The sequence below is a fragment of the Heptranchias perlo genome, chromosome 5, assembly GCF_035084215.1.
Source record: "Heptranchias perlo isolate sHepPer1 chromosome 5, sHepPer1.hap1, whole genome shotgun sequence".
In the NCBI taxonomy this organism is placed as follows: domain Eukaryota; kingdom Metazoa; phylum Chordata; class Chondrichthyes; order Hexanchiformes; family Hexanchidae; genus Heptranchias; species Heptranchias perlo.
In genome coordinates this window covers 27,523,384-27,543,374 of record NC_090329.1, presented here as the reverse complement: position 1 = coordinate 27,543,374, position 19,991 = coordinate 27,523,384, and the positions used below count along the sequence as shown (strand labels likewise).

At 45.4% G+C, this 19,991-nt stretch overlaps 1 protein-coding gene across 15 annotated transcripts in view; it reads left to right on the top strand.

The window, feature by feature from the left end:
- Window positions 1-19,991, top strand: part of LOC137321665 (regulating synaptic membrane exocytosis protein 1-like) — a 984,914-nt gene that overhangs the window by 650,439 nt on the left and 314,484 nt on the right. For all 15 annotated transcript variants that reach the window (XM_067984176.1, XM_067984183.1, XM_067984175.1 and 12 more), the window contains one exon: window positions 8,354-8,413. In XM_067984176.1, coding sequence (XP_067840277.1) covers window positions 8,354-8,413 — 60 coding nt within the window. The remainder of the gene's footprint in view (window positions 1-8,353; window positions 8,414-19,991) is intronic.

Genomic DNA, 19,991 nt, shown 5'->3' with positions numbered 1-19,991 from the left:
AATTTACCCGTTAAGTTCCTGCAGGTTCCGATTTTAACCTGTTTTTCTGAGCAGGCCTAAAGGACACTTGCCGGAAACTGGCAGAATCCTTCTTTAAATATGTAGATTGGGCTCCAATTATGTCATCAGGGCTCAACTGCTATTTCAACTAGAGGCTTTGAGGGGGTAACTGTTGTGGCTTTCCCACAAAGCCAACCTAGTAGGACAGGGAGTGGTAGTCAGAAGAGGCCTTATTTGCTTTATTTTTTTGACTTTCCTTGTGCCCTAGAAGGAGCAGGAGTGCTCCTCCCCACCTCAATTGTGAGGCCCTCCCTTACCCGAGTTCCAGAGACACTGTTCCTTCAGTCCCTGACAGCGGCCTCCTGCTGCCTGACATTCAGCTCCCGCCCGCCAGCCAGCTACTGCTTCTCGACGGTTTCGGGCGGAAGACTAACTAGGCCTATGCAGATGAGTCCTGGTAGTTTAAATGTCCCAGGCCTCATGCTAATAAGGTTGGGATGCCCTTGCCTGCCCGATTTACACCCCAATTTAAAATTGCGGCTTACTGTGTCTAGTTTCCATTTCTGAGACTGGGCACAGCAGTTGGGAATGCTGGCTGATATTTTTTCCCCTTCCCAATCCCAGGTACCCTGAGGCCAATTGATTTGTTTCTGCTGACATTAAACTGAGATCAGCTAACTCAGCGTAGGCCAGAGATCAAGCCTTGGACTTCACATTCTTTATGGCTCAGAAATGCACTTCATGATGCACTTACATTGCTGACCTATGATTTCTTCCCCCCCTCACACCCCACCTTTAATTGGGGCACATATCCGATGGATTGGGACTCCCAGCCACCCCAGAGATACCCCGCTGATCTCGGCTATATTTCTGGCCCCAGAGTCATTTACATACAAGATGTGGGCTCCAGTGGGGAGTCATGCTAGTATGGGGGCTTTGAGACCTGCTGCAGTGGGTGTCCCATATACCTAATTTTTTTAATCTTTAAAATTTTGCTGAACACTAATCATGGAATGATACAGCACAGAAGGAGGCCATTTGGCCCATTGTGCGTGTGCGGGCTTTTTGAAAGTGCTGTCCAGTTAGTCCCACTCCCTTGCCCTTTCCCCATAGCCCTGCAAATTTTTCCCCTTCAAGTTTTTATCCAATTCATTTTTGAAAGTTTTATTGAATCTGCTTCCACCGCCCTTTCAGGCAGTGCATTCCAGATCACAACAACTCGCTACATAAAAAAAATTCTCCTCATCTTGCCTCTGGTTCTTTTGCCAAGTACCTTAAATTTGTGTACTGTAGTTACCGACCCTTCTACCACTGGAAACAATTTCTCCTTATTTATTCCAAAAGAAAACCAGCACGGATTTGTTAAAGGCAAATCGTGTTTAACCAACTTGATTGAGTTGTTTGATGAGATAACAGAGAGGATCGATGAGGGCAGTGAGGCTGATGTGGTGTATGTGGATTTTCAAAATGGCCTGTCATTAAAGTTGAAGCCCATGCAATAAAAGGGGCAGCGGCAGCATGGATACGAAATGGGCTAAGTAGTAGGAAACAGAGTAGTGATAAACGGTTGTTTTTCGGACTGGAGGGAGGTATACAGTGTGGTCCCCAGGGGTCGGTACTAAGACCATTGCTTTTTTGATATATATTAATGACTTGGACATGGGTGTACAGGGCACAATTTCAAAATTAGCAGATGACACAAAACTTGGAAGGGTAGTGAACAGTGAGGATAGTGATAGACTTCAAGAGGGCATAGATGGGCTGGTGGATTGGGTAGACACGTGGCAGATGAAATTTAATGCAGAAACGTGTGAAGTGATGGATTTTGGTGGAAAGAACGAGGAGAGGCAATATAAACTAAATGGTACAATTCTAAAAGGGGTGCAGGAACAGAGAGATCTTGGGAGTATATGTACACAAATTGTTTAAGATGACAGGGCAGGTTGAGAAAGCAGTTAAGAAAACATACGGGATCTTGGGCTTTATAAATAGAGGCATAGAGTACAAAAGCAAGGAGATTATGATGAACCTTTATAAAACACTGGTTCGGCCACAACTGGAGTATTGTGTCCAGTTCTGGGCACCGATCTTTAGGAAGGAGGTGAAGGCCTTAGAGAGGGTGCAGAAGAGATTTACTAGATTGATTCCAGGGATGAGGTACTTCAGTTACGTGGTTAGATTGGAGAAGCTGGGGTTGTTCTCCTTAGACAAGAGAATGTTGAGAGGAGATTTGATAGAGGCATTCACAATCATGAAGGGTCTAGACAGAGTAGATAGAGAGAAACTGTTCCCATTGGCGGAAGAGTCAAGAACCAGAGTGCATAGATTTAAGGTGATTGGCAAAAGAACCAAAGGTGACATGAGGAAAAACCTTTTTACACTGTGAGTGGTTAGGATCTGGAATGCACTGTCCAATGGGGTGGTGGAGGCAGATTCAATCATGGCTTTCAAAGGGGAACTGGGTAAGTATTTGAAGGAAAAATATTTGCAGGGCTATGGGGATAGGACAGGAGAGTGGGACTAGCTGGATTGCTCTTGCAGAGAGCCGGCATTTACTCGATGGGCCGAATGGCCTCCTTCTGTGCTGTAACCATTCTGTGATTCTATCAAAACCGATAATGATTTTGTACAGCTCTATCAAATCTCCCCTTAACTTTCTCTGCTCTAAGGAGAGCAGCTCCAGCTTCTCCGGTCTCTCCACATAACTGAAATCCCTCATCCCTGGCACCATTCTGGTAACTCTCCTCCGCGCCCTTTCTACGTGCTGGACATCCTTCCTAAAGTGTAGTGCCCAGAATTGAACACGATACTCCAGTTGGGGCCTAACCAGTGATTTACAAAGGTTTAGCATAACTTCCTTGCTTTCGTACTCAATGCCTCTATTTATAAAGCCAAGGATCACGTGCTTTCTTACCAGCCTTCTCAACTTGTCCTGCCACCTTCAAAGACTCGTGTATGGGCACCCCCAGGTCTCTGTTCCTGCATCCCCTTTAAAATTGTACCATTTAGTTTACATTGCCTCTCTTCATTCTTCCTACCAAAATGCATCGCTTCGCACTTCTTTACGTTAAATTTCATTTGTCATATGTCTCCCCAATTCACCAATCTGTCTACGTCCTCCTGAAGTCTGTTACTATCCTCACTATTTGCTACATTTCCGAGTTTCGTGTCATCTGCAAACTTTGAAATTATGCCCTGTGCACCCAAGTCCAGGTCATTAATATATATCAAAAAGAGCAATGGTCCTAATACTGACCCCTGGGGAACACCACTGTATGCTTCCCTCCAGTATGAAAAACAACCGTTCACCACTACTCTCTGTTTTCTGTCCCTTAGCCAATTTTGTATCCATGCTGCCAGTGTCTCTTTAACCCCATGGACTTTACTTTTCCTATCAAGTCTATTATGTGCTACTTTATCAAATGCCTTTGAATGTCCATGTACAAAACATCAACCGCAGATCTTAACAACTCTCTGTGTGAAAAAATTTCTCCTCAATTCCCCTCCAATCATTTTAAATCTATGAACTCTGGTTACCGACCAACTTGCCAGAGGAAATAGTTTCTCCTTATTTTCTCTATCAAAACCCCTAATTATTTTGAATACCTCTATCAGGTCTCCCCTTCTCTGCTCTAAGGAGAACAATCCCAGCTTCTCCAATCTCTCCACATAACTGAAGTCCTTCATCCCTGGTATCATCCTGGTAAACCTCCTCTTTACCCTCTCTAAGGCTTTGACATCCTTCATAAAGTGTGGTGCCCAGAATTGGACACAGTTCTCCAGCTGAGGCCTAACCAGTGATTTGTAAAGGTTCAGCATGACTTCCTTGTTTTTGTATTCAATGCCCCTATTTACAAAGCCAAGTATCCCATACGCGTTAACAGCTGTTGCTCGGTAATAACACTCTCGCCCCTGAGTCAGAAGGTTGTGGGTTCAAGTCTCCCTCCAGGGACTTGAGCACAAAATCCAGGCTGCTACTCCAGTGCAGTACTGAGGGAGTGCTGCACTGTCAAGGTGCCGTCTTTCGGATGAGACGTCAAAACTGAGGCCCCATTTGCCCTCTCAGGTGGACGTAAAAGATCCCATGGCACTATTTCGAAGAGCAGGGGAATTCTCCCCGGTGTCCTGGCCAACATTTATCCCTCAACCAACATCACTATAACAGATTACCTGGTCATTATCACATTGCAGTTTGTGGGAGCTTGCTGTGCAGAAATTGGCTGCTGCGTTTCGTATATTGCAACAGTGACTGCACTGCAAAAAAGTACTTCATTGGCTGTAAAGCATATTGGGACGTCCTGAGGTTGCAAAAGGCACTATTTAAATGCAAGTCTGTCTTTCCTTCTTTATCAACTTGCCCTGCCACCTCCTCAAAATAGCTCCTTTTAAATTATACTGCCTCTCCGTGTTGTTCCTCCCAAATTGCATCACTTCACACTTATCCACATTAAATTAAATCTGCCCATTTCACCTATCTGTCTATGTCCTCCTGAAGTCTGCTACTATCCTCCTCACTATTTACTATGTTGTCAAGTTTTGTGTCATCCACAAACTTTGAAATTGTACTCCCGATACCCAAGTCCAGGTCATTTATATATAACAAGAAAAGCAATGGTCCTAATACTGATCCATGGGAGACCCCACTGCATATTTCTCTCCAGTCAGAAAAACATCCATTCACCACTACTCTCTGCCTCCTATCCCTTAGCCTCTTACGTACCCAAGTTACCACCGTCCCTTTAATCCCATGAGCTTCTATTTTCTAAATAAGTCTGTTATGCGGTACTTTATCAAATGCCTTTTGAATGTCCATGTATACAACAGAAATGAGGTGTGCAAAATTATGAAGGGCCTAAATAGAATGGATAGGAAAGACCTATTTCCCTTAGCAAATAGTCCGGTTCAGCCTCAGACAGTGGCCAGGGAGGAGGAGAGAGACAATGGCTTCTCACTTCCCAATATTTAATTGGAGGAAATTTCAGCTCATCCAGTACTGGATATCGGACAAGCAGTGTGACAAATCAGGCAGTCAGGAGAGGAGGTGGTGGTGAGGTAGAGCTGGGGATCATCAGCGTACATGTGGAATCTGACGTCGTGTTTTTGGATGATGTCGCCGAGGGACAGCATGTAGATAAAAATAGGAGGGAGGCCGAGGATAGATCCTTGAGAGACTCCAGAGGTAATGATGCGGGAGTGGGAAGAGACACTCTCATCTTCTAACACTGCTTCACCTGAAGACTACACATGCAACACCACAGGAGATCGACTAGTGAGATATTAAATTCTTGCATGTAGTGTGCACTTCCTGTGGCTTACTGTCACACTTCTCCATCACAATGTGTCTTGAACACCCATTTTGTTATAAACCAGTGTATTCACTGAGCAACATCACAAGGCGATCTGCTGGTATTTTTGTAAAATGTGAATGTATATTTTTTTACTCCCATTTTCTCCTTCTTAGACTCTGGGCTGTACATGCTAGACCCTGGCATGAAACTTTCCATTGCTTCTGCCAAAGTCACACAGTGGGTAACATGTTATGAGGTGTTTAAGTCAAACTGGAGACAACACCCAGTTCATCATCTATTTCCCTTCATCTTGAATGTCATGCGTAGCTCTGATTCGAATCAGGGATTCCTAAAGCCTGGTGATGGAGTCTGCCGTCGAATTGACAGATGAGTCTCAGTTGTTACGGGTGCACTGATGGGAGAAGAGCTCAATCCTGGACGCACATAAATGGCTGCACATATCACATAGAAAGCCAGATGAGGTGGATAGAAACTGGCAAAGCCCACTCAGTTGAACCAACTGTTCCAAAATAAATCTTTTGCTGAATTTTTAAGAAAATGTGGCCTCATTTTTTAACCATTGAGCTGAGGAGCTATTGTGTCAGCGAGTTATTTTTTCTGATATTTGCCCATACCTAAGCCAAACAGAAATTCTCAAATGACACATTTGCTGACTGGCAGTGAAAGGCCTGGATAAACTGCAGCTGTTGGCTTTTCTTACTGTGAGATGGGATTGCACAAGCATCTTATGGTCCATCGAGTGGCAAAAAATGTTAAAATTGCTTCAGACTACTGTCTTTCCCCTAAATCTTAATATTGCAAAGATTCAAACTTTGTGCTTGTGTTTTTATATTTATATAAAAGTGCAGTCGCACCATACAGACTTTTTCTTTTCAGCATTTGGAAAAAATTCTAATCAACTTTAACTTTAAAAAAATGTGCATTTAAAGAATGAAAAATGATGATCTCATTCAGTAAACTGGTTTGGGAATTATTGAACCTAACAATGCAAGGCAGCAGAATTGGCATCAGTGGACAATCTTTTAATTCAACCATGCATGTTAATTCAGCTAAATCGCACTGTCAGGATCAAATTGCTCCATTGTTGTAATTAGCACTAACCATTTAAAGTAAATAATAGAGGTTACCCACAGATTAGTGGGTAAATTCACCGCATGGTATAATAATAAACCATTGACCATTCATGGTCTGTACTCGATTAGCTGATCTCAGTTTGGGTGGTAGTTACGGTGCTGCAATTGGCATCAGCAACCTTGGAGAAGGAAAATCAGCACACTTCCCAATCCTGAGCACTGTCCAACGACCCCAACTAGAAATGCACTTAAATGTTGGATGAGACAGGATCAGGCTTGGCTCTGATGCTTTATCAGCACTGACTGTCTAGATTCATACATGAAGAATAGGCACTTGGATAAGGTAATACAGGAGTGCCGATAACTGTGGAACCATCCCCAGCAAGGGGCAGTGCCTTCTGGTGGGGATAGAAGAAAACTACAAGCAAAGGAAATAGATTTGCCTGGAAAAAAAGAGGCATTAAAGTTAGTTTTTCTTTAAATAATACTGAATGTCATTTGTGCACTGATGTTTAACCCATATACAAGATATAACTAACTGCATGCTTAGTGAATTTGTCAAATCACATTGAGCTTTGATTTAACACCACAATGTATCTGTCCTTGTTTTGCTGGTTTAATTTTGATTTGATTTGATTTTTTCCCCACCTTATTTTGTTATTAGTTGAAGATGCCTTAGACATTTAGAAAGACAATGTGGTCTGGACACCACCTTGAGTAGTGAGTCTGGCTCGGGCAGGTATGGCGATTGGGGTCTAAGCTGGCTGAACTAATTCCTTTCTTTTTTCTCTGGTCACCACTAGATTGTGGTGTCAGCTTTTCTGTGGTGTGCAGAGGATGCCTTCAGGCTGTAACCCTGGTGGAGGCAAGACCAATCAAAAACTGTGGGGAGCGAAGGAATGGGCCTTGTACTAATAGTATTAGAGTGTACTTTCAAATTAGGCAAGTGGCAAGAACACTAAAAACCAGTAAGGTCATCTTTGATCAGTCGCAAAGAAACCTAGAGGGAAAAAAAATGGCCTGGTTCTTCTTGACTGCATTATTTATTCATTTTGAAAAATTCGATTTTCAAAAATATTTTTGTGTTTATGACCAGGTCCAATAACCATGAGAGTGTAAGTCAGACGTCTTGTCTTTTGCCTGTGTTATTTTTCTTCATCTTTTGTAGTAGTTTCTAGTGAAGTGATGGTGCTGCAGAATTGTCAACTCGTAGCTGTCTTTTTGTTTCTGGATACAATCTGCTACCCATTGTGTAATGTAGGATGGTGGGAGTCCTGCCCATTTATCTTAGACTATCCAGTCCGTCGATCACCTACCTTCCAGCAGGATGGTGACAAGCTACAGACCTGGGCAAGCATCCCTCAGTCAGAAATCATTTTAATTCCTTTACTGTTTAATGGGTGGGGGAGGGGGGAAGAATCTGGACAAGTTTGCTACCCTGTTGTCAAGAGCATTTTGCAACAGTGAGCAGCATTGGTATTTGTCTCTGGTTCTCCCAGCTATTTAACAGGAAAATATATCCTATGGAGAAATTAAGATTAATTGGCAAGAAAATAAAAGTTTAAAAAAAATTCAGTTGAACTCCTCTAGCGCAAAAGATGCCATTTGGTGGTTTTCCTCCATTCTGCGGGGTACCAGATGGCATCATTAATATAGATGTACAGAAGGGCTGTAGGTAATGCTATTATAGTAGAATGGTGTAGTAAGTCATGTAGCTGTATACAACTCATTAACCTCGTAAATTGTAATTTAATTTTTTTACATACTCAAATATTTTATGAATTTTTGGTTTATGATTTTATACTAGCTGGGACAATTAATTCTAATTTATTTTGATCTCTTTCTCTCTGTTATCTGTGAACATTTAGTATCTGCTTTACTGGATCCATTTGACAACTTAATGACCTTTTTTTTACCCAAAGCTGAGGGAGCCGTTTTGCAGGTCTTTAATCTGTGTTCCATTTGTCCCAGCATGCCAGAACTAAGCCGCACTGGAAGCCGTGACAGGAAAGCTGGACAGCAAACATCAAGGTAATTCAAAGCAAAGCAAATCAGCCTGGTCACTGAAGAATTTGCTTTTGTCAGTGGATATAGATTCTTTAGCAGAATCACCCATTTCAAATCCGTACAGTCCTGCAATGGGATGTTAATTAGTGGGTGAAAAAAAAATTCTCTTCTGTTTACCATTAAAGGAGGAATTTCTGGCTGAATGAGACGAAAGATGGAGATTTTTATCTTTTGTTACCATATCATTATTACCTTTTTAATGTGCAGGTATTTTAATGTTTGATTTAAATTCAGGTATAAACGTAGGGCAAAACCTTAACGAATTTAATAACCGAAGAACCATATAACTGGGCCTGTAGTACAAACACTTTTTTTCCTTCTCGGTACATTAAAGGAGTGTTCATTGTCTTCTATATATTCTAAAAGAAGATGTTATAGGAAGGAGTCTGTAGTTGGCTCTCAGAACAGGAAGGGTCGCTGGCAGAGAGGGATCTTAGGAAATCACAAGCGCGCAGCCCGTGATTTTCCACATGCACCCCCTACATGTGTTGCTTCCCTCTGGGAATGCCAGATCATGGAATCGTGTGGAATCACCCTAACCCTAACCGTATTTATACAGTATACTATTTATACAGTACATTTGAATATTTCAACTTTGCAATACTGGCACTTTCTGAGTTCTATACCACAATAGCTTTAAAAAAGGTGATTTGTGCACTCGATCTTATTCACAAAGCCTGGTTGCTTGTATGCGACCCAGCCTTCGACATTGACTTACGTAAGTATGCAGTTGGCATAGGATTCTCAACCCTCCCGGAATGACCAGGTGTTGCCTCAAGTCGTCGATTCTTCCGAGCACTGCCTCCAGCAGCCCGGGAAAATCAGTGATTTAAAATTCCAGCCACAGTGTGGCCACCCACCACCCCGCTCCGTGACGTCATCCGACCACTGCCGCAGAGAGCCCCGACTGCGTGGAGGGGGTGGGTCTTAAATTGGGGCAGGGCCGGGGGGTCTGAAATCGGTGGGGGGTGGAGGGGGTCTGAAATCGGGGAGGGGGTTGTGGGGAGGTCTGAAATCAGGAGGGGCTCTGAAATCAGGATATAGAGGGATTTCAGACAGCAAAAAGTAACTAAAGGATTGATTAAGAAAGGGAAGTTAGATTATGAAAATAAATTAGCAAAAAATATAAAAACAGATAGCAAGAGTTTCTACAGTTATATAAAAAGAAAAAGGGTGGCTAAGGCAAACGTAGGTCCCTTAGAGGATGAGACCAGGAAATTAATGGTGGGAAACATGGAGATGGCAAAAATGCTGACCAAATATTTTGTTTCAGTCTTTACGGTAGAGGACACTAAGAATATCCCAACACTGGACAAACAGGGGGCTCAAGGGGGGGAGGAGCTAAATACGATTAAAATCACTAAGGAATTGGTACTCAGTAAATTAATGGGACTCAAGGCGGATAAATCCCCTGGACCTGATGGCTTCCATCCTAGGGTCTTGAGGGAAGTGGCAGTAGGGATTGTGGATGCTTTGGTAATAATTTTCCAAAATTCTCTGGACTCGGCAAAGGTCCCGGCAGATTGGAAAACTGCTAATGTAACACCCTTATTTAAAAAGGGTAGTAGGCAGAAGGCTGGAAATTATAGACCAGTTAGCTTAACATCTGTGGTGGGTAAAATTTTGGAGTCTATTATTAAGGAGACAGTAACGGAACATTTGGATAAACATAATTTAATAGGACAAAGTCAGCATGGCTTTACAAAGTGGAAGTCATGTCTGACAAATTTGCTTGAGTTCTTTGAGGATATAACGTACAGGGTGGATAAAGGGGAACCAGTGGACGTCGTGTATTTGGACTTCCAGAAGGCATTCGACAAGGTGCCACATAAAAGATTATTGCTCAAGATAAAGAATCACTGGATTGGGGGTAATATTCTGGCATGGGTGGAGGATTGGTTATCTAACAGGAAGCAGAGAGTTGGGATAAATGGTACATTCTCGGACTGGCAACCTATAGCCAGTGGTGTTCCGCAGGGGTCGATGCTGGGTCCCCAACTCTTTACAATCTATATTAACGATTTGGAGGAGGGGACCGAGTGTAACATATCAAAGTTTACAGATGATACAAAGATGGGAGGGAAAGTAGAGAGTGAGGAGGACATACAAAACCTACAAGGGGATATAGACAGGCTGGGTGAGTGGGCGGAGATTTGGCAGATGCAATACAATATTGGAAAGTGTGAGGTTATGCACTTTGGCAGGAAAAATCAGAGAGCAAGTTATTATCTTAATGGCGAGCAACTGGAAAGTACTGCAGTACAAAGGGATCTGGGGGTCCTAGTGCAAGAAAATCAAAAAGTTAGTTTGCAGGTGCAGCAGGTGATCAAGAAGGCCAATGGAATGTTGGCTTTTATTGCTAGAGGGATAGAATATAAAAACAGGGAGGTATTGCTGCAGTTATATAAGGTATTGGTGAGACCACACCTGGAATACTGCATACAGTTTTGGTCTCCATACTTAAGAAAAGACATACTTGCTCTCGAGGCAGTACAAAGAAGGTTCACTCGGTTAATCCCGGGGATGAGGGGGTGGACATATGAGGAGAGGTTGAGTAGATTGGGACTCTACTCATTGGAGTTCAGAAGACTGAGAGGCGATCTTATTGAAACATATAAGATTGTGAAGGGGCTTGATCGGGTGGATGCGGTAAGGATGTTCCCAAGGATGGGTGAAACTAGAACTAGGGGGCATAATCTTAGAATAAGGGGCTGCTCTTTCAAAACTGAGATGAGGAGAAACTTCTTCACTCAGAGGGTAGTAGGTCTGTGGAATTTGCTGCCCCAGGAAGCTGTGGAAGCTACATCATTAGCTAAATTTAAAACAGAAATAGACAGTTTCCTAGAAGTAAAGTGAATTAGGGGTTACGGGGAGCGGGCAGGAAATTGGACATGAATTTAGATTTGAGGTTAGGATCAGATCAGCCATGATCTTATTGAATGGCGGAGCAGGCTCGAGGGGACGATTGGCCTACTCCTGCTCCTATTTCTTATGTTCTTAGAATGGGGCCTCGGGGGAGGGGCTTAGGGAGAGAGGGAGAAGGGAATGGGGGCTCCCGGGGGAACAGGGAGACTCGGGTCTGAGTAGAGAGGGAGTCTGGGAAATAGAGATTCGGAGGGAGAGATGGGGAAACTGGGGCTCGGGGGGAAGAGGGCGACTGGGGAATGAGGGTTCGGGGGGAAGAGGGAGACTGAGGAATGGCAGCTGGGGGAGAGAGGGAGACTGGAGAATGGGGGCTCGGGGGGAAGAGGGAGAAAGGGGAATGTGGGTTGGGTGGAAGCTGGAGGCTCGGGGAGAGGGGGGAATGGGGTGGTCATGAGGGCCTGCATTCCCGCAGCAAGATGGTGAGCAGTAGCGGCACTGAGAGATAAGCAGCCGGGAAAGGGGTAAGTGAAACCTGGAGACCTTTCTGTGGGTAAATAGTGAAAGAGTATTTCCACTGATGGGCAAATGGGGAGCTGGGAATCGCAATCAAGGATTCTCACTGGAAGAAAGAAGGGGGAAGAGAAGAGGAAGGTTCTTCAACTGAGGGCTATTAAACCATGGGATACTTCACCACATGTGGCTATTGAGGTCGTGACTAATTTCACATGGAACAGGATAAATATTTGTAAAGGAGTAGTATAAAAGGATCGGGGGGGAGTGGGAATACAGGAGAGTGTGCCAGCATCAGGGGCTGAATGGCCTCATCCTGTGCTATCATTTCTATAATTGTATGAAAACTCTCCTTTATTGAGTCTGAGCCCAGGGAGTGATTTAGAAATGTTGGTGCTAAGCTGAGTTTCGGACAGTGTGCCCTGTGAGAAGTGCTCCAAACACTGAGCTCCTGCCCTTTGTGTGATCTCGCGGTTTGGTTCAGGTCAGTTTGTACCAGCCGGTTTTAATGTGTGAAGTCCAAGTACAGATCGGCTCTGACTGAGGTTCCCAGTTCAGAGTTGTCACCTTCACACGGAACCTGAGTCTAAACCAGAGACCAAGGAGATAGGGAGGGAGATGGTGTCTGTTAAAAGTCACACTGACTGGGGAGCCTGACCACACATTGTGCAGTGCAGGGGGATTCTGGCTCGAGATACAGGGTGAATATCTGTGGGTTATAAGATTACCACCAATTACAGGTAGGATATTGGGGCATTGTACCTATTACTACCAGTAACGTGTAGACTATCAGTGAGTTATTGTATTACTGTTGGTTATCAGGGGAATCTGTGTGTTACCACCATTACTATTAGTAAGTAGTGCAATTTCAGTGAGTTCCCATTAGTTACTGATGGAATCAAAGTTCTTCCCACCTCTGATTTTACCCTCTGCGAATCTCTCGCCCGCCCTCCGTTTCCCCTCTTGCCCCGCCCTCCGTTTCCCCTCTTGCCCCGCCCTCCGTTTCCCCTCTTGCCCCGCCCTCCGTTTCCCCTCTTGCCCCGCCCTCCGTTTCCCCTCTTGCCCCGCCCTCCGTTTCCCCTCTTGCCCCGCCCTCCGTTTCCCCTCTTGCCCCGCCCTCCGTTTCCCCTCTTCGGCTGGCCTCCTGGTTCTTGGAACTTGTCACACAACAGCTGCTGGCACGAAACCACGAGCAAAAATACTCAACAACGGGGGACCCAAGGTAAATGCAATAACAGTTGTAGAAGTCACCTGATCATGATGTCACATGATCAATCCTCCAGTAATGTCTTTAACCAGAGTTGGCAACCTGTTGTAATCATGCTGGTTTCATTGGTTGAACAGGACTGTTTCAGCCTTTCTCTCTTCTGTGTCTGATACCTCGAAACTACAGCACGGAAATAGGCCATTCGGCCCAACTGGTCAATGCCGGCATTTATGCTCCACATGAGCCTCCTCCCTACTTCATCGAACGCAATCAACATATCCTTCTACTCCTTTCTCCCTTATGTGCTTATCTAGCTTCCCCTTAAATTGCATCTATGCTATTTGCCTCAACTACTCCATGTTCCACATTCTTATCACTCTTTGGTAAAGAAGTTTCTCCTGAATTCCCTATTGGATTCGTAACTATCTTATATTTATGACCTCTGGTTTTGGACTCCCCACAAGTGGGAACATTTTCTCTACATCAACCCTATCAAACCCTTTCATTATCTTAAAGACCTTTGTCAGGTCACCGCTGAGCTTTCTCTGAAAAGAGCCCCAGCCTGTTTAGCCTTTCCTGATAAGTATATCCTCTCAGTTCTGGTATCATCCTTGTAAATCTTTTTTTCACCCTCGATGCCTGGTAGTGAGGCATCAGGATACTCGGTGGGTTAAACATGTTAAGCCCATCAGGAAGGAAGATCCAATCCCTCATGAGCAACATATGGCATGAGTTCTAAAGTGACTTTTCACAGGTGAGACAGAGAATATTTCCATATTCACCAAATAAAATATTGATCAATTGAATTTTAATTGGTGCTGTTAAAAGTGGTGAGGGCATTTTAATACTCCATTCAACTCATTTACAATTTCACTAGAATTGCCAAATTGTGTACCATGTAGCGCTGAGAAATTGTAGTGTGCCGTGCAGCGCTAAGCCAGTGTGCCGTGCTGCGCTGAGCCAGTGCGCCGTGCTGCGCTGAGCCAGTGCGCCGTGCAGCGCTGAGAAATTGTAGTGTGCCGTGCAGCGCTGAGCCAGTGTGCCGTGCAGCGCTGAGCCAGTGTGCCGTGCTGCGCTGAGCCAGTGTGCCGTGCAGTGCTGAGAAAGTGTGCCGTGCAGTGCTGAGAAAGTGTGCCGTGCTGCGCTGAGCCAGTGCGCCGTGCAGCGCTGAGAAATTGTAGTGTGCCGTGCAGCGCTGAGCCAGTGTGCCGTGCAGCGCTGAGCCAGTGTGCCGTGCTGCGCTGAGCCAGTGTGCCGTGCAGTGCTGAGAAAGTGTGCCGTGCAGTGCTGAGAAAGTGTGCCGTGCAGCGCTGAGAAAGTGTGCCGTGCAGCGCTGAGAAAGTGTGCCGTGCAGCGCTGAGAAAGTGTGCCGTGCTGCGCTGAGCCAGTGTGCCGTGCTGCGCTGAGCCAGTGCGCCGTGCTGCGCTGAGCCAGTGTGCCGTGCAGTGCTGAGCCAGTGCGCCGTGCAGCGCCGAGCCAGTGCGCCGTGCATCGCCGAGAAAGTGTGCCGTGCTGCGCCGAGCCAGTGCGCCGTGCTGCGCCGAGCCAGTGCGCCGTGCTGCGCTGAGAAAGTGTGGCGTGCTGCGCTGAGAAAGTGTGCCGTGCAGTGCTGAGCCAGTGTGCCGTGCAGCGCTGAGCCAGTGTGCCGTGCTGCGCTGAGAAAGTGTGCCGTGCAGTGCTGAGCCAGTGCGCCGTGCTGCGCTGAGCCAGTGTGCCGTGCTGCGCCGAGCCAGTGTGCCGTGCAGCGCTGAGAAAGTACAGGCCCGGATTTTGCTGCACTGTTCGTTAGTCTTAGACTTGCCCATAGATTTTCGACGGGGTTTTGGGTGGGAAGTTGCTGTCAGCCAAACAGTGCAGCGCCCTCTACAGGGCATCTGGGAACTGTGTGAACAGGGAAAGCAATTCCTAAACTAATCAAATTGAAGAATCGAATGAGCGGTGAGAAGTCGAAACCAGGAAGTGTAAGTTCGAATAGTGAATTCAACTTCAAGTTAGGTACAAGAAAATGAAATAAAGAGAGGAGAAAGAAAGATCGGATTAAGAGAGAGAGATAAAAGAGACAGAAAGAATAAGTTAAAAAAAAGTATTTCAATTTTTTTTTTAATTCTCCAGCAATAATTAAAAGCTGAAGGAATGAGATTCCACACTTGTAAAAGGTTATTTGGCAGTATTAAAGACTTACCAGGCTGTTAAAAGAGTATTTAGACTGGAATGGATAAGCCTTACCTTTTGTGGTGAGTTTAGTCCGTATCTATGACGCCAGTACAGGAACTTCACGACGCTCAATACATTTGAATAAGAAGCCAGATGGCGAGATGCCGTTTTCACGCAGCTTACAGAGGGACAATGCATCTCAGACAGCAGCCTCCGGATTTTTCCGTTTAACTGTGCATGTGCGCTCACTGGAAGTTGCTCTCCAATATGTGCATAAATAATGGTGAGCGCTGTTAACCTCACTGTTATTTTTACAGCAAGTTCCCGCCCATAGTGTGCAGCATTGAGAAAGTGTACTGTGTGGCACTGAGAAAGTGTACTGTGTGGCACTGAGAGAGTGTACTGTGTGGCACTGAGAGAGTGTACTGTGTGGCACTGAGTGAGTGTACTGTGTGGCACTGAGTGAGTGTACTGTGTGGCACTGAGAGAGTGTACTGTGTGGCACTGAGAGAGTGTACTGTGTGGCACTGAGAGAGTGTACTGTGTGGCACTGAGAGAGTGTACTGTGTGGCACTGAGAGAGTGTACTGTGTGGCACTGAGAGAGTGTACTGTGTGGCACTGAGAGAGTGTACTGTGTGGCACTGAGAGTGTAATGTGTGGCACTGAGAGAGTGTACTGTGTGGCACTGAGAGAGTGTACTGTGTGGCACTGAGAGAGTGTACTGTGTGGCACAGAGAGTGTACTGTGTGGCACTGAGAGTGTACTGTGTGGCACTGAGAGAGTGTACTGTGTGGCACTGAGAGAGTGTACTGTGTGGCACTGAGAGAGTGTACTGTGTGGCACTGAGAGAGTGTACTGTGTGGCACTGAGAGAGTGTACTGTGTGGCACTGAGAGAGTGTACTGTGTGGCACTGAGAGAGTGTACTGTGTGGCACTGAGAGAGTGTACTGTGTGGCACTGAGCGAGTGTACTGTGTGGCACTGAGCGAGTGTACTGTGTGGCACTGAGAGAGTGTACTGTGTGGCACTGAGCGAGTGTACTGTGTGGCACTGAGAGAGTGTACTGTGTGGCACTGAGAGAGTGTAATGTGTGGCACTGAGAGAGTGTACTGTGTGGCACTGAGAGAGTGTACTGTGTGGCACTGAGCGAGTGTACTGTGTGGCACTGAGAGAGTGTACTGTGTGGCACTGAGAGAGTGTACTGTGTGGCACTGAGAGAGTGTACTGTGTGGCAGAGAAATTGAGAAATGCTACTGTACACAGTCTCAATTTTGCCAGATTTCGGTGCGCCATTCGTTAGACTTGCACTTGCCCATTGACTTTGGGCTTTTGGATGGCAAGTTGTTGTCAGCCAAACAGCGCAGCGCCCTCTACTGGGTAACTAGGACCTATGTGAACAGGTCAAGCAGTTGTGTATCTCCTTAACCAATCAGGTTGAAGTTAATGAGCAGTACAGAGTCTGAACCAGGAAATATAAGATTGAATAGTAAATTCAATGTCAAGTTAGGTACAGAAAGCAAAATAAAGAGAGAAGAAAGAAGGATTGGATGAAGTGAGAGGGATGAAAGAGAAAGTAAAAAGTACATTTTCGCGTTTCGCTGCGCATGTGTATTCACACCTTCCTGTCCGATTTGTGAATAAATAACGGTGAGTGCTGTTAGCCTCACTGTTATTTTCACAGCAAAATACGGCCCATACTGTGTAGCATTGAGAAGGTTTACTATGTAGTGTTGGGAATATTCACTGTATAGCATTGAGAATGTGTACAGTGTAGCATTGAGAAGGCGTGCTGTGTACCATTGAGACTGTGTACAGTGTAGCATTGAGAACGTGTACAGTGTAGCATTTAGAAGGTGTGCTGTGTAGCATTGAGAAGGCGTGCTGTGTAGCATTGTGAAGGCGTGCTGTGTAGCATTGAGAATGTGTACAGTGTAGCATTGAGAAGGCATGCTGTATAGCATTGAGAACGTGTACAGTGTAGCATTGAGAAGGCGTGCTGTGTAGCATTGAGAAGGCGTGCTGTGTAGCATTGAGAAGGCGTGCTGTGGAGCATTGAGAAAGCGTACAGTGTAGCATTGAGAAGGCGTGCTGTGTAGCATTGAGAAGGCGTGCTGTGTAGCATTGAGAATGTGTACAGTGTAGCATTGAGAAGGCGTGCTGTGTAGCATTGAGAATGTGTACAGTGTAGCATTGAGAAGGCGTGCTGTGTAGCATTGAGAAGGCGTGCTGTGTAGCATTGAGAAGGCGTGCTGTGTAGCATTGAGAAGGCGTGCTGTGTAGCATTGAGAAGGCGTGCTGTGTAGCATTGAGAAGGCGTGCTGTATAGCATTGAGAAAGCGTACAGTGTAGCATTGAGAAGGCGTGCTGTGTAGCATTGAGAAGGCGTGCAGTGTAGCATTAAGAACGTGTACAGTGTAGCATTGAGAAGGCGTGCTGTATAGCATTGAGAAAGTGTACAGTGTAGCATTGAGAAGGCGTGCTATGTAGCATTGAGAATGTGCACAGTGCAGCATTGAGAAGCCGTGCTGTATAGCATTGAGAATGTGTACAGTGTAGCATTGAGAAGGCGTGCTGTATAGCATTGAGAAAGTGTACAGTGTGGCATTGAGAAGGCGTGCTGTGTAGCATTGAGAATGTGTACAGTGTAGCATTGAGAAGGCGTGCTGTATAGCATTGAGAAAGTGTACAGTGTAGCATTGAGAAGGCGTGCTATGTAGCATTGAGAATGTGCAGAGTGCAGCATTGAGAAGCCGTGCTGTATAGCATTGAGAATGTGTACAGTGTAGCATTGAGAAGGCGTGCTGTATAGCATTGAGAAAGTGTACAGTGTGGCATTGAGAAGGCGTGCTGTGTAGCATTGAGAATGTGTACAGTGTAGCATTGAGAAGGCGTGCTGTGTAGCATTGAGAAGGCGTGCTGTGTAGCATTGAGAAAGCGTACAGTGTAGCATTGAGAAGGCGTGCTGTGTAGCATTGAGAAGGCGTGCTGTATAGCATTGAGAAAGCGTACAGTGTAGCATTGAGAAGGCGTGCTGTGTAGCATTGAGAAGGCGTGCAGTGTAGCATTAAGAACGTGTACAGTGTAGCATTGAGAAGGCGTGCTGTGTAGCATTGAGACTGTGTACAGTGTAGCATTGAGAAGGCGTGCTGTATAGCATTGAGAAAGTGTACAGTGTAGCATTGAGAAGGCGTGCTATGTAGCATTGAGAATGTGCACAGTGCAGCATTGAGAAGCCGTGCTGTATAGCATTGAGAAGCCGTGCTGTATAGCATTGAGAATGTGTACAGTGTAGCATTGAGAAGGCGTGCTGTATAGCATTGAGAAAGTGTACAGTGTAGCATTGAGAAGGCGTGCTATGTAGCATTGAGAATGTGCACAGTGCAGCATTGAGAAGCCGTGCTGTATAGCATTGAGAATGTGTACAGTGTAGCATTGAGAAGGCGTGCTGTATAGCATTGAGAAAGTGTACAGTGTAGCATTGAGAAGGCGTGCTGTGTAGCATTGAGAATGTGTACAGTGTAGCATTGAGAAGGCGTGCTGTATAGCATTGAGAATGTGCACAGTGTAGCATTGAGAAGCCGTGCTGTATAGCATTGAGAATGTGTACAGTGTAGCATTGAGAATGTGTACAGTGTAGCATTGAGAATGTGTACAGTGTAGCATTGAGAAGGCGTGCTGTATAGCATAGAGACTGTGTACAGTGTAGCATTGAGAAGGCGTGCTATGTAGCATTGAGAAGCCGTGCTGTATAGCATTGAGAACGTGTACAGTGTAGCATTGAGAAGGTGTGCTGTGTAGCATTGAGACTGTGTACAGTGTAGCATTGAGAAGGCGTGCTGTGTAGCATTGAGAATGTGTACAGTGTAGCATTGAGAAGGCGTGCTGTATAGCATTGAGAAAGTGTACAGTATAGCATTGAGAAGGCGTGCTGTGTAGCATTGAGAATGTGTACAGTGTAGCATTGAGAAGGCGTGCTGTATAGCATTGAGAAAGTGTACAGTATAGCATTGAGAAGGCGTGCTGTATAGCATTGAGAATGTGTACAGTGTAGCATTGAGAAGCCGTGCTGTGTAGCATTGAGAACGTGTACAGTGTAGCATTGAGAACGTGTACAGTGTAGCATTGAGAAGGCGTGCTGTGTAGCATTGAGAACGTGTACAGTGTAGCATTGAGAATGTGTACAGTGTAGCATTGAGAAGGCGTGCTGTATAGCATTGAGACTGTGTACAGTGTAGCATTGAGAAGGCGTGCTATGTAGCATTGAGAAGCCGTGCTGTATAGCATTGAGAACGTGTACAGTGTAGCAATGAGAACGTGTACAGTGTAGCATTGAGAAGGTGTGCTGTGTAGCATTGAGAAGGCGTGCAGTGTAGCATTGAGAACGTGTACAGTGTAGCATTGAGAACGTGTACAGTGTAGCATTGAGAAGGCGTGCTGTGTAGCATTGAGACTGTGTATAGTGTAGCATTGAGAAGGCGTGCTATGTAGCATTGAGAAGCCGTGCTGTATAGCATTGAGAACGTGTACAGTGTAGCATTGAGAAGGTGTGCTGTGTAGCATTGAGAAGGCGTGCAGTGTAGCATTGACAAGGCGTGCTGTGTAACATTGAGAAAGCGTACAGTGTAGCATTGAGAAGGCGTGCTGTATAGCATTGAGAAGGCGTGCTGTGTAGCATTGAGAAAGCGTACAGTGTAGCATTGAGAAGGCGTGCTGTGTAGCATTGAGAAGGCGTGCTGTATAGCATTGAGAAGGCGTGCTGTGTCGCATTGAGAAAGCGTACAGTGTAGCATTGAGAAGGCGTGCTGT